Below are 13,242 nucleotides of genomic sequence, written 5' to 3'. Positions count from 1 at the left end.
TGTGCCAATCAAGGAGTTACCTAGCCTCCCACTATTCAATCAGCGCATTTAGAAAAGAAGCAAGGTGACAGACGGTGTGAACATGCTACCCAAAAAAGTAAGAACAGGACTGTCACAAGCCATTCGTTTTAAGGACCCTTGGGAAAGGCCAAGTGACATCAAGCAATAGATCAGACATTAGCACGCAGGCCGGAAAGCTCGGGCTCAATACATCAGATCCCTTGGGGACCCTGGCATATGCATGGCGTGGCACTGGCCACGACTTAGTTCCTTAGAGAGTGACAGAACAAGAGCTGTTCTTCATCAGCTACAGATAGCGGTGGGTGGGGGTAGGGGAGGGGACAATGACAAAGGATGGTGTTGTGGGAACTGGGGACAAAGGACTCGTCACCACCTCAGAGCCCACCAAGTCCCACTCTGCCTCAGCGGTGACCATGGCAGTAAATACAGGCTGCTGAACTGTCACCACCTGGGTAAGAAGGAAGTGCAGTGCTGGCCAGCAGGTGGAAAGATGGTGCCCATCCCCTCAGCCCTTCCTGCTGAATCACTGTTCCAATCTCGGGCCCCAATTAGCCTGGCTCAGAACAGCCACACAAATCAATAAGCGTCACTAGCTGTGCATCTAGAAGTGGAGTTACCCCAACTGCTCAAGGGACAGTGTCGGGTGATAATGACAAAGCTCGAAAGCATCTCTGGCTGCATTTCTCTCTTCTGGACAATGTCACCAGTGTCATCTGGATTGTCAGGTGCTGTGCTCAGAATGACTTCCCTTCCTCTCTACACTGTATCCCAGAAACGGTCCCCAAGGGTGGGGCATGGTTTGTGGAAAACACCAAACCCTAGGGTGGCATGTGTTCCTGGGTCCCAACCCAGGAGTCACCTCCCCCCACCTTTCTGGCTAAGCTGATACTAGTATGCCCTCCTGCCCATATCAGGGAGGACAGGCCTTTACTGAGAAGGCAAAACTGACAAGACCTGTGCCAGGCAAGGTAATCTTATTTCCCTTGCCAGGAGAAGCAGTGCCATAACAGTCATGGTATCATTACTTCAAGCAACAACAAATGACGAGGCTCCCAGAAAACTCTGGTTTTGGGGAAAGAATATAAGGGAGAGAGCAAACCTTCTTTGGCATCTGGATGTCACCAGAGCTGTGCAGCTGTTTGGGGCCCACAAGGGACATTACATTAGAAGGACAAACCAGGAAACTGAGGAAGCTACTGGACAACTAAAGATGGGAAGAACCTCAGTCCTTACATACCACAATGAGGTGTCAGATCAGTCAACCTGGGGACAACTGGTACGGCTGCTTCCACACCTGAGAGAATATGGACATCCCACCAGCATCATTTCTCTAGGGACACTACTGCATCCCAGCCGGGCCAGCCGGTAGTCTTCAACTCTTCATTCTCAAAAGCCTGACCCTCCATGTCCTCCATCTTCATACAATATACGGCCAGATTTATAAACTCGCCTTCCTAAAAGGCAGACACCCAGTGGCTAAGCCCTCTCTATTTAGTGGGAATTACTTTAATCAGATTGACCTTCCAATGGCGAGAGGCAAGCCTGAAGGTACACAGTGCCCGGAACTGGTGTGGATGGAAGTCCAGCAGTCTATGCAGAAAAGCCAGACACTACACCTGTCCACACGCTTCTGGTACCTAAGGTGGCCTCAGCATCCCCTAGAAGTAACTCATCCTCCTCCTGCCATACAGGTGGGAGCACCTTTCCTAGAGTTGTCATCTCTAAAATAAAAATATCATTTAAATTTGAACTTTTGGAGAAAAAACAAAAAAAAAACCCTCATTTCAAATGTCAAAGAACCTAAGTTTTCTAACTGTATCTTCCTGGTTTTCCAGTGGGGAAAGGAAACCATGATAGGATTTTCCCTACAAGGACCAAGCCTGGTCCTGCCCCTGCTGATAGCTGTGTGGGTAGCCTGACCTTCTACAGCTGCCCTCCTGGATCTCTACTCTACCTGTGCTCCCAACCCTAACCCTCCCAGCCACTGCCAAGAGGACACTGTGTGCTCTGCACAGGACCTGCCAGGCATACTTCCTAACAAAAACATCTGACACTTTACTCAGGAAGATGCCAAACCTTTATTACTGTTCTTATCACCATTGACTTTATAGCCACCATTTCTTAGGGAGCCAGTGAGGATCTGAACAGAACAAAGTGACAGCTGTGCTCCTGGCCCAGGGGTGCTATGATACATTGCCAGGCAAAGGTAGGCTTCTGTCTGACTTTAGAGCCATCAGAAACTCATGGTTCCTGCCTGGCTCCTGTCTTCTCCCAACTATGACCATGCCTTCAGCCACCAAGACAGTCTCTGAAACCTCAGGTCTGCAGCACATGACCAAGGCCACTCAGTAGCCCTGGTCCCTAGCCCATGAGCTCCCTCTGAAAGACACGCAGCAGCTATTCCAAACCTTCACCCCCTCGAGCCTCCAATGCCACCTCCTACCCTCTCATTCTTGGCAGATGGTCTGGCCTCCTACAGCAGAGAAAAAATAGAGGCTATCAGGCTGGTACACACTCTGCTGCCCACCTACCCTCCCCTCTCTAGGAGCCCCCACACTCATCCACACTTAGCCTTACTACTTTCTACCTTCAGAGCAAAGACTCATCAAAGGCCAGTGTCTTCTGTGTTCTTGGTGCCCAAACCTCTTGAATCTCCTCCTGGACTTGACATCTCAATTGTCTCTCTCTGTTGGGTCTCCAGCATCCTTTCCCTATCAGCTGAAGCCTGCTCCTACCTCAGAAGCACTGAAGCCTATGCTCTCCAGCCTTCCAGGATTGAACACTGGGCAAGAGGATTTTACACTATGCCCCAGATTCCTTGGGTCTCAATTCTCCTTCACTCCTCAAACCTTCATAGCTTCTCTTCCTAACAACTCTTAGATCCCCTCAACTAAAATAACCTCTTCTGAGCATGGTTTGACCTCCCACTTGACAATACTGAATAATTCTAAGAAATTCTATTTTCTAAAATGGCTGCTACAATAATCCTAATCCAGTGTGCTTCTGGAACCTCACATACTCATTACTTTTCTAACCTAGGACAATTTCTTTTTTCCCCAACTAGACTCTAGCCGACATACATAGGTAAAGACACCCAATAGTAATCAATTACACCAGAAATCAGAGATACATTTCTGTCTCCTCCTTGGCCCCTCCCCACGAAGAGCTGGTCACAAAGTCTGGATGACTGTCCCACTTGAACCCAGCTCTCTCCTCTACCCCCATGATACCGTCTTGCTTCCTACTTTACCTCTCTCACACCAACACAGCAGCCCTCAATTCGTCTCCTGGCTATACAGACTTTGTGCTTTCCCAATGCATTCTCCTGACTGCCAACACACTTTGATTTCTGGTGCATATCTGATCATGACAGTCTCCTGATTAGAATTCTTAAATGGTTCCCCACTGACTACTGAGAAAATCAGATGTTGTCAGTCCCACAAGTATGTCATTGTTGGCCGTGGGTACTGTTCCATGCCCGGGATGAGGGCCCGCTCTTGCCCTGCCTAGCTTCCCAGTCTCATTCCCAATCGCTCCCAGCATCTAAGTGAGTGATAGTTCTCCAAGCTCCCTCTGCTCCTATAAGCCTTTGGAACCTCCCACATGCTAAGCTGTGCTTGCACTGCCCAGCAGTCTCATGAATCCTTCAAGCACATAGGAACACTAGCCCTCCAGGAAAGCCCCCTTGTCACCTCCACGCATCCAGGTTACTACCTGAAGGCTGTTTGTTTACATACCTGTCTCCTGCACTAAATGAGAAGGGTGAAAACAGAGCTCACTTACTCACATGCCCTCAGCACCCACGTAATACATAATGGTCTAAATACATAATGGTCTAAAATGAGTTGGAAGTTGGGTCTAGATTAAGAAGAAAAGGAAGAGGAAGGAGAGGAATATGCAGAAGCAACAGACTGCTGACCTCTATGTAGGAGTACTAGCTTCCTCCCGGATAGTAGGAGCACACATTCTCCTTCCCTTGATCTAGACACACATGTAGAAGATTCCAGGAGTACACAGGCCCTCTAGGGATTTCCCTAGGGCCATCTGTAAGCATCTAAGCTTGTTAATCCAAAACGAATATCAGATAAGCAAATGAATCATCTGCATAAATATTTCTATGTGACCTGCACACTCTTTTTCTGTGCCATGGCTTGTAACATGTTCTCTCTGTATACTATAATCTAGCACATCATGATGCAATTCTGTGTACCCTCGAGGAGATCACCTTTGGTTCCTCTCACTTCCATAGCATCTCCCTGGAGGTCTCCCTGTGACTCAAGTCCCCATCAGGACCTGAATCAGCTTTGGCCTCATCAGCTTGCTCACTGTGTTCTGAGACATATCCCAGAGCATTTCCAGGACAAATCAAGAACTGACCAACCCTGCCAGGGTGTGATTCCAAGTTCTTATGACACAGCTTCGGTCGTGTCTCAGCTCTCCTCTCCCACTCTGCTCCTCAGAGGGCCACAGTCCACCCACCAGCCTGAGTAAGAATCCGGGAGGCTGTCTGGCTCCCGAGGAAAAACAAAACTAGGAAACAGGAAAGAGAAAGGGGGTGGGAGGGAATCATCCACCTCCATCAGAAGAATGTCCTTCGAGCTTTGAGCTTGAACCTTCGGGTGCTGGACCTTCACTGCCACTGTCCGGCCATCATGAAGCACTGCCTTATGGACCTGTGCCAGGGAGGCTGCCCCCAGAGGGGTGTCGTCGAAGCTCAGGAACAAATCATGGATCTGTCAGGAGTAGAAAGAGAACAGTAACTGAGAGGAAGGTGGTCTGATTCGGGGAGAGGGTAAGCCAGACAGAAGATGAGCCAGAGGTGTTCAGTGTCCCACAGCAGATGGACTGCTTATCAGTTACTTGTGTGGATCCTGCTTGACCTTTTTTCTATGGTCAGGATCCATTCCAGACATATGGACAGGACAGGACAGGACAGAAGACCATGTGGAGGGCATGCTTGCACAGGAGCACAGAAGCCCTGTAACTCCCATCAAAGGCCAAAGAGACACTGTGTATCATTTGCCCATTTAATGATCCACTACTGGGTCTGCGGAACCTTCACACACAGATCATAAACGTTAACAGAGCTGGGGCCGGAGTGGCATGACAGGCCAGATGGAAGATATTCCAACCCTACCAACCTGGAGAGCTCAGGGACCTTTAAACTGGAGGCTCCAGATCACGGCTGTCAATTGCCTTTGCCTGAGCAGCAGCCTCCAAATGGGTTTCTGAGCCACTGCCCACCTGGCCATACCGTAGTAGGATCCCAGGGCTGCCAGATACCTAAAGTGAGTCTCTGGGGCTTTCCTTGCCTCTTCTGTGCCTCAGTTTCTTTCTGCGTGACATAGAAATCGCACTTACTCTTGTATCTTCTCCTACTTTCTTCCTCCCTTCCTTCTCTTTCAGAACCACCATACTGGTTCTTTCTGACTAGTTGCTTATCATGACGTGGTCAAGACACAAATAGCCTACTAGACGAAAAGAGACCCTCCACAAACTTTTCTCAAAATTGGCAAAGGTTGTGGTTCAAGTTCTCTCCATTTTCCTTAAGCCCCTGAGTAAGTGTCATAGAGTTCCAGAAAGCCTGGCTATTTTTGCAGACAAATACATACCAATATTTTTTCGGTAATTAATCGCATGCCCCTGCGTCCTCACAGGATCCTATTCTAGGCCAATTCAGTCTTCTCTCCCACCCTTTTCCTGCTTTTGTACCCACCTTCCAACCTCACTGTCCTGCTCCTCAGCACTGCCCCTTTCTCTCCTCAAACCTGAGATACCAAAGACCCCACAGCTACCATCGCAATCATGTTTGCCACGGTACACCTGTTAATCACACACCAACACCTCCCTGCCACCATTCCTGTACCTTCCACTAAGTTCCATTTTCCAACATTCTGCAGAAGCCAAGACCCAGGCATCAGAGAAGGGCTTCCCATGTTGGTCATGAGTGACAGCTCTCCGATGGATAATTTCTCCCCATCATGGTGTCCAAATCTCCTTGTTCCCCCAACAACACACTCCTCTATGAGTTCTGGGCTTCCTAAGGATGAGTTATCTACTTGTGTTATCTACTCACTTACTCTGGATCTCCCAGCACAAGAACTTTCATCATGGACTTGTGCTGGGATGGGAGAACATGAGGACCACCTTCCTCATAAGCCCACATACCGAGTGAGCTGGGGGCTTGCTACTCTGACCACTGATATGACCCCTGCAACTAGTAGAGGAATGGAACTGATCAGAGTCAAACAAGTGTCTGTTGAGTGGCTAAGTCCAGTATCTCTCCGCTGGAGAACAGAATCGACCTAGTCATCCCTTTGAAACTGCTCTGCCTTCCTGCTCCCACACTGCTACCAACACAAACACTCCGACAGATCGCTGTCTGGAATGGGGAAAACATAAACCATGACTGGGCTATACCTGGGCAGAGCCCACCTGTTACTCCAAGTAAGACCTCAGGCTGGACTGTCAGAGTCCTCAGCAGCCCCAGCCACTGTAATCGCCTCAGAAATAGACATGTGGCCCAACTAGTCCAATCAGACTCAATTTTCTGTGTCCATTTAAACTGTGGGAGAAGACATGCTTTCCATTGGACCTAAGAAGAAAAACACAACACCAGGCACGCCAAGCATCACAGAATAGAAACAAAGGGAGCTGAGCCAAGAAATGAAGAATAAATCCAGGTTACTTTTAGCCCTTTGACCTAACCATCCCTGAATACCTAGCCTATAGTTCCTTTTCTGTCTGCTTGCCTGCATAAGTTAATCTGAGCAAAGTTTTGTGACAGAGACAACCTAAGGGGCTCTGACTAACACCACTTGTTCTCGGGTATGCATGAGATGGCAGAGAGACACAGTGACTGTGGGTTTCAGCCCCTCACTGGCTTCTTGCTGGAACAAGGACCCAGGAACAGTATGCGGCATATGTTATAGTATGTATGTTACTGCATACTGAGATCTGCACAGACCCCTGGAGAGAACAGTAGTGCCTGGAGGACCACCAAGGAAACCATTTCTCAAGAAGGAGCTGTGGACCTTGCCCAATCTTCCTACGGCCTCTTTCCCCAACCCTAAGCCTTTTTCTAGCCTTGAAAATGTCACCTCCTTATCTGAGAAGGACAACCAGTTTCAAACCTGTGTCATTGCGGGGACACTGCAGAGTCATTGCAACCAAAGAGTGACATGGCATCTCTAGGGCTGTGTGACAAGAACAGCTGCCAAGAGCACCCCACAGGGAAGTGGAGGAAGGAAAGGGCTGAGACAAGCAGATCTGAATCTCCAGGATGAGAGGAAGCCAGGCTTGTCATTCCACATAGGGACAGGAAGGGACCCCCAACCTCCATTCCCATTGGGGGAATGGAGGAAGCCCCCAAGATACCACCTAACCCCAGCTGCTAACTCAGCACCTGAACCAACCCTAGCAGTAAGGAGTTAACCAAATTCTCAGTTTCACCAACAGAAGCAAAGGAGTCACAGAAGGCAAACCCCTGTCCCACCCTAAACCCCAGCATTCCTGCAGCCACCTTTCCTTCTCTAACTAGAAGTAACTCCTACTCCCTCCCATGCTCACGAAAACACACAGACACACACACAATAATTGATCACTAGTGGATGCTCCTAGCTGGCTTATAAAAAAGGTAATTAAAGATCGGTACTGCAGCCTGTAATTAAATATGAATAAAGTATCTCTAAATGGAACTTTAATTCAAAGTGTTCAGTGAAAGACTTTATGCTGATAGATAGTAAGGAAAAATAGACCCTGTCCTGAAAGCAGAATTATACCCCCATACAGCGGAAACAAATGCCACCCCTCCCTCCCAATCGCCAAGGACCTGCCTCATTCCCTAGCCCTCTCGGCAGAAAACCATTAGCAGAAACAAACTGCAGTGTTTTCAGCAATTACATTCAAGCAGGGCCCTCGGCTGCCTCATAGAAACTTGCCTCTCCTACGGCTTGCTTTCCTGTTCTCTCTCTCTCTCTCTCTCTCTCTCTCTCTCTCTCTCTCTCCCCCCCCCCAGCTCTGTCCCCCTGGGACTGGCAGCAAAATCAATTAAGTAAAACAGCTGAATTTTAAAATGACTAGCTGTATGCTTTTTAATTACCATCAGTCTGAGATTCAAATATATTGATATGGTCATCTAGAAAAGAAAACATTATCGGAGAAAAAGTTGTTTTGGCACTGTGCAAAGAGAAACAGAGAGAGAGACAGACCGACAGATAGACAGACAGACAGACAGAACATGGATGTAAAGGGGGATGGTCTCTATGAGGAAAGACACTGGCCAGGCAAGAAGAAAAGCATCCTCTCTGGGGCCCTGGCCACTCAGTCCTCAGCTGTCTGCCTTGGGGAAAAGGGGTCCCAGGACCTGAAGACCAAGGCACACTGTGCCTATTCAGGCATACAGAGAAACTTCCAGTAAGTCAGGCCAGCAGGTTCCCAGAAAGCGAGGCCACTGGGCATCTTTTCCAAAATACCACATGGAGTGGCTAAGCACTGGCCAAGAGCCTCATTTGGCCCAAATAAGACAAGAGTCAGGGTACCTTGAAGAAGCTAGAAAGTTCTGCTTCAACTCAGTATCTTAGCCAGCCACTCCACTGTCTGAAGGCCTAGGCAGCCTGAGGCCCCAGTGGACACTGGCTCAAGGTCACAGGTTAGGGCAGGGTGGGGATGGACTTTTTAGTAAAGCCCAGCCTCAGATATCCCATCCCATGGACCCCACACTCAGTCATATCAGATCAATTTTTAGCCTCAGCAGGATCAGCATAACACATCTCCCAGGCCCTGGACAGCCTGTCTCAAGCAGCCCTAGATGCCAAGGCCAGGCAGTTCTCTAAGAGCTGGGGAGATGCCATGGGCACCTGAGCAGACCGGTGCGGCAGGGCTGTTGGTGAGAGGGGGAGGCAGGTTACCATGGCATCAGCAACCGAGAACATCTGGCTCTCTGTTGTGGAGCTGGCCCACCCCATACCTGGCTGGGTTCCAGCTGCCAGCCATTCAAACCTGATGGGCAAAGCCTCAGTCTATGCTAATGGAGCAGTTAGAATGAGCCTCAGCCTCAGGCAGTCAGGACTGCTCCAGCTAGCCAGGACTCTGCAAAATGCCATGAACAAAACAAACCAATGCACTCCTGCCACCTTTCATCACTTCTGCCTGGAGCCTATCCCCCACCTCTGCTCCTCTAAACCTCGCTGACCTCTACACCCCAGGTGCAGTTCCACCGAGGCAGATTCCATTTGTGCAATTCCTGCCTCTCCCTCTAGAGCACATCCTGGTTCGTAGCTCCCCCACCCCCACCTTCAAGGCCATGCCTTTGCCTTCTAAGGTCACTTTTGACAGCTCTAGCAAATGAGTGGCTGCAGGGACACTCTCACTCCCCCTATGGAGGTTCTAAAATATGTTCCAAGTTTTTAAATGTTCCTCCCCTTGAGGAGTCTGTCCCCTTTCCCTTAAGTGTGAACTGGAATTCATGACCCACTCCTAAGCTACAGAAGCACTGCAATCAATCTCTCTCCCTCCCTCCCTTCCTTCATCCCCTTCCCCATCTTGAAAGTTTTTCAGGAGGAAACAGCTGTCCTACCGAAGGTCATTCCCATGTCAAGGAGCCGGGCTTTCCGCACACAGGGAGACCCCTAGACACAGACTTCTGGTCCCAGACAGATCCTCCAGTGACCTCAGCCTCATGACAAACCCTGAGCATGACTGTTAGTGCTAAACGCCAGCTGACTGGATTAAGTCCTTCAGAGGCGCCTGGCAAAGCGTTCCTCTCTCTGGCTCTATCTGTGCGGGTGTTTCCAGAGGAGGGTGACCTGGGGGGTCAGGAAAATGAGATCTGTCCTCCACGGGGCTGCCATCCATTTGGCTGAGGGTTCAGACAGAAATGGATTTTCCTTCTCCCTTCTGCAGTTGAGACCATGTCCTCCTCAGGCCCTGTACTTTAGAATCACAGGGATCCCGGAACTCCCTCGAGAAGCCTCCCCCAGGTCCCACCCCTTGGTGACCAGGCCTTTGGCCACAGATGGAAAACAACTCGATGGTTGTCCAGCTCTGAGGCTTTCTGACAACAGCTGAGACTGGCTACAGAATGCTACCCAGGTCTCCATCTTACAAGCAGCTTGTCTAGGAGTTCTCATCCTCTATGATCACATGAGCAATCCCTCTAATGAATCCTCCCGTGCATGTTTACCTCGACTGAAATCTAGCCAATTGGTCTGTCTCTGTGGAGAACCTTGATAACCTTGATCCAGAACCATCCAGTAAGCCACTCCTCAACAACTGACCCACAGAAACTTTAAGAAAAAATGCTTATTGTTTCAAGGTGCTGGGACTAACTTTTTACACTGCAACAGGCAAGTGATACATCCAACCATACCCATGGCAGACATCACTAATCCATCCGGCATTTGTTGCTATAGCCTGGTGATGCCTTACAATCTCTAACCACACAGTGCTCTAGGCAGCCACTGCCAATGGATCAGAGACAATACACCATTCCTCCACCTAATGCAGACATGTAGCATGACAGAAGTCATGCTAGTGTTACGTCACTGAGCTAACAAAACATCTTTCTGACCCTAAAGAGACTTCAGATTTAGAGCTAGCTACAGCGGACAATACACCTGCACTTACCTAATCCTGAAAGCCACACCTGGTGAGCTGAGGCGAGGAAACCTCAAGTATGGCCACACAGACCCTGGGTGACCAAGAAGAGGACATGGCATCAAGGAGTCTCCCTCTGCACCTCTGCGTTCAAGGTGAGACATCCCCACTTTCAGCTTCCCATTCACAGCCACCACCTAAACCTAAGGAAAATCCCAACAGCAAGAACAGCTTGAGGATGTGGATCTCCATAGTCCAAGGCATGTCCTCCCTGGGGTTCTGAGGGATCACCCTGTCAGCTCTGCCGAGCCCCTAGCTATTGCTGTCCGGGAGGGAGCAAGGAGCCGGCAGCAGAATCTGAGGTCAGCTTGGCAATATTTCTGAGAGGAGGCCGTCCCGGTGCAACTCCTGCAGTCACTGATGGCTCCAGACCTACGCAGCCATCCCCCTGGCTCACTCAAGGAACTCCGCACTCAGGCCAAGCATCTTCCTTTTCTATTATTGCTTGCTCTTCTTTCTTTTCTGTTTTTGCTTGGTTGGCTACAATTTTACTGGTTTGGTTTGGTTTCATTTTGAACACAAGATCTCAGGTAGTCCGAGCTGGCCCCAAACTCACTATCTAGCTGAGGATGACCTTGAACTTCTGATCTTCCTTTAATCCCCCTTTCAAGTGCTGAGATTGCAGATGTACCTCTTGTGCAGAGGACCAAACCTGGAATGGTTTCCTGCACACTAGGAGAGCATTCCGTCAACTGAGCTACATCTCCAAGCTTCTTTCCCCCTGCAGAATGGTGGCAAACACCAAGGACACAGAGACAGGAACCCTCCATGATGGCAGTGAGCACGCCGTTGGGACACGCTCAACAGCTGGTCAGGACACTCAGATCTGAGAGGCAGTGCACTGAGGAGATTCCAAGACAAATGCTGATGAATATCCAGCTTTAAATCTTGGTTCCATGGTATACCAGCTCACACAGGTCCCATACCCTTCTGCCTACCTTTTTCACCTATAAAATGTTTACTGGAAAAATTATTTTGTAGAGCTGATGCATGATGTCATCACATATCGAGTATAGATGGTACCCTAGGCCCCCAACAACTGCAGAGGGAGTAGAGAGGAGGTGCCAGCCTTGAGGACACAGTGGTATTATGCACAGCACAGGATAGTCAGAGATGCTGGTCTCCATCCTGCTCTGTCATGACATAAGCCACGGTCTTCATTTGTCCAGAGGCTGCACTGGCCTCCTAAGCAACACATCCAATTAGATTCCTATCTCCTCTGATCTACCCTCCACCGCAAACACAACTGGTTTGTGTTAATTCTGAGTAAATTCCCTCACTAGCTACCTATGGTCTAGCTACCTATGGTCCAACTCCCTAGTAGAGGCACCAGGGCTGGGCCTATCTGCTTCTCTTTTTCAACCTCCTGCCTCTGTCCTGACCAGAAGGCTTTCTTAAACACAGATTACTCCTCCCTCGCCCTACAGGTCTTTGCATGTGGTATGCCCTTCACCTGGAAGGCTCATCTTCCCTGGCAATCCTTCACTGCTACCTCCTCAGAGAAACCTGCTGAATGCATCCTCAGAGCTCATGCACCCTCCTTGTGAACAGTGGCCTTGGCTGAACATTCGCCTCCTGCTGTATTCCCTCAGTCTTCTCGTCCTCCCCGAACTAGAGGTTTCTGGGTTTGCCCATCACTGTACCCCAAGTAGTTGACACGGAAGTATGCTCAGTCAGTACTTCCTAGTGACTGTCTAAAGCTGAAATTAGGCTCCCTGTACTCATCATGGAAAAGGGGCTTGGAACCTTCGCACTGACCAAGGTAGCTGAAACTCCTCCCCAAAGTGACCGCAGTTCCTTCAGGGGAGCCAAGGGAGCCTCCTTGGCACTGAGTATCTTAAGAACTGTGCCTCAAGAAACTCTACAGATTTTTTTATGTTAATAATGATTAATAAAAGGCAGATAAACACCCAGGGTGGCTGGCCAGTCTGGGAAGCCAGCCCATTAGAGCTGTCATTCATTAGTGGTGGGGGAGGGGCAGTCCAATCAGATCTCCTCAGCTTAAGCAAACCTTCTGTAAATTGGAGGCTGCAGGCACTGACATTTGATAAATTATTCTTCATAATCCACCATTGCCTGTCATAAATCTAATCCTTCAATTTTTCCCATCTTAATAACTCCTACATCCTGCGAGGTTGGCGTGTATATGCTCCTGCCTATGACAGAGGTCTCTGAGATGAGAGACCAGAGATCCTAGATAAAGAAGATTATGAAATCATGACACTCCTCCCAGCCCCCAGCAGGGCACAGCTGGAGCAGGTGTCCCCTGGGTGAACAGAGCATAGGCAATGAGCCACTCTTGAAACTGTAGTGCACCTAGGCAAGCTAAGTGCTCTCGTTCGTTCTACCACAGAGCCGAGATGTAGTCCCATCTTACAGAGAACCAGAAGTCTGGAACTTTCTGCCTTCCAGTGCCAGCTGGCACACATAAGGGCCTTCCACCTCCTTGATTCTGAACCTAGGTATGCCCAAGAGAGGATCACGAGAACTTAGCTTCTCAGAAACAGGATGTTCAGATCAACCACAGGTAACACGTTATCTTGTCATATTGCATAATGTTTGGTG

The 13,242-nt window shown here is 49.2% G+C and overlaps 1 protein-coding gene across 14 annotated transcripts in view; it reads right to left on the bottom strand.

Annotated features, from left to right (window-relative positions):
• Positions 1-13,242, bottom strand: part of Adck1 (aarF domain containing kinase 1) — an 85,882-nt gene that overhangs the window by 26,503 nt on the left and 46,137 nt on the right. For 12 of the 14 annotated variants that reach the window (XM_021653313.2, XM_021653327.2, XM_060387927.1 and 9 more), the window contains one exon: positions 4,596-4,754. The exons of the other annotated variants lie outside the window; for them this stretch is intronic. In XM_021653313.2, coding sequence (XP_021508988.1) covers positions 4,596-4,754 — 159 coding nt within the window. The remainder of the gene's footprint in view (positions 1-4,595; positions 4,755-13,242) is intronic. 14 annotated transcript variants of the gene reach the window in all.

Source organism: Meriones unguiculatus, chromosome 7 (assembly GCF_030254825.1).
Source record: "Meriones unguiculatus strain TT.TT164.6M chromosome 7, Bangor_MerUng_6.1, whole genome shotgun sequence".
Taxonomy (NCBI): domain Eukaryota; kingdom Metazoa; phylum Chordata; class Mammalia; order Rodentia; family Muridae; genus Meriones; species Meriones unguiculatus.
The sequence above is the reverse complement of the archived record's forward strand: the minus strand, read 5'-3'. Positions and strand labels throughout refer to the sequence as shown.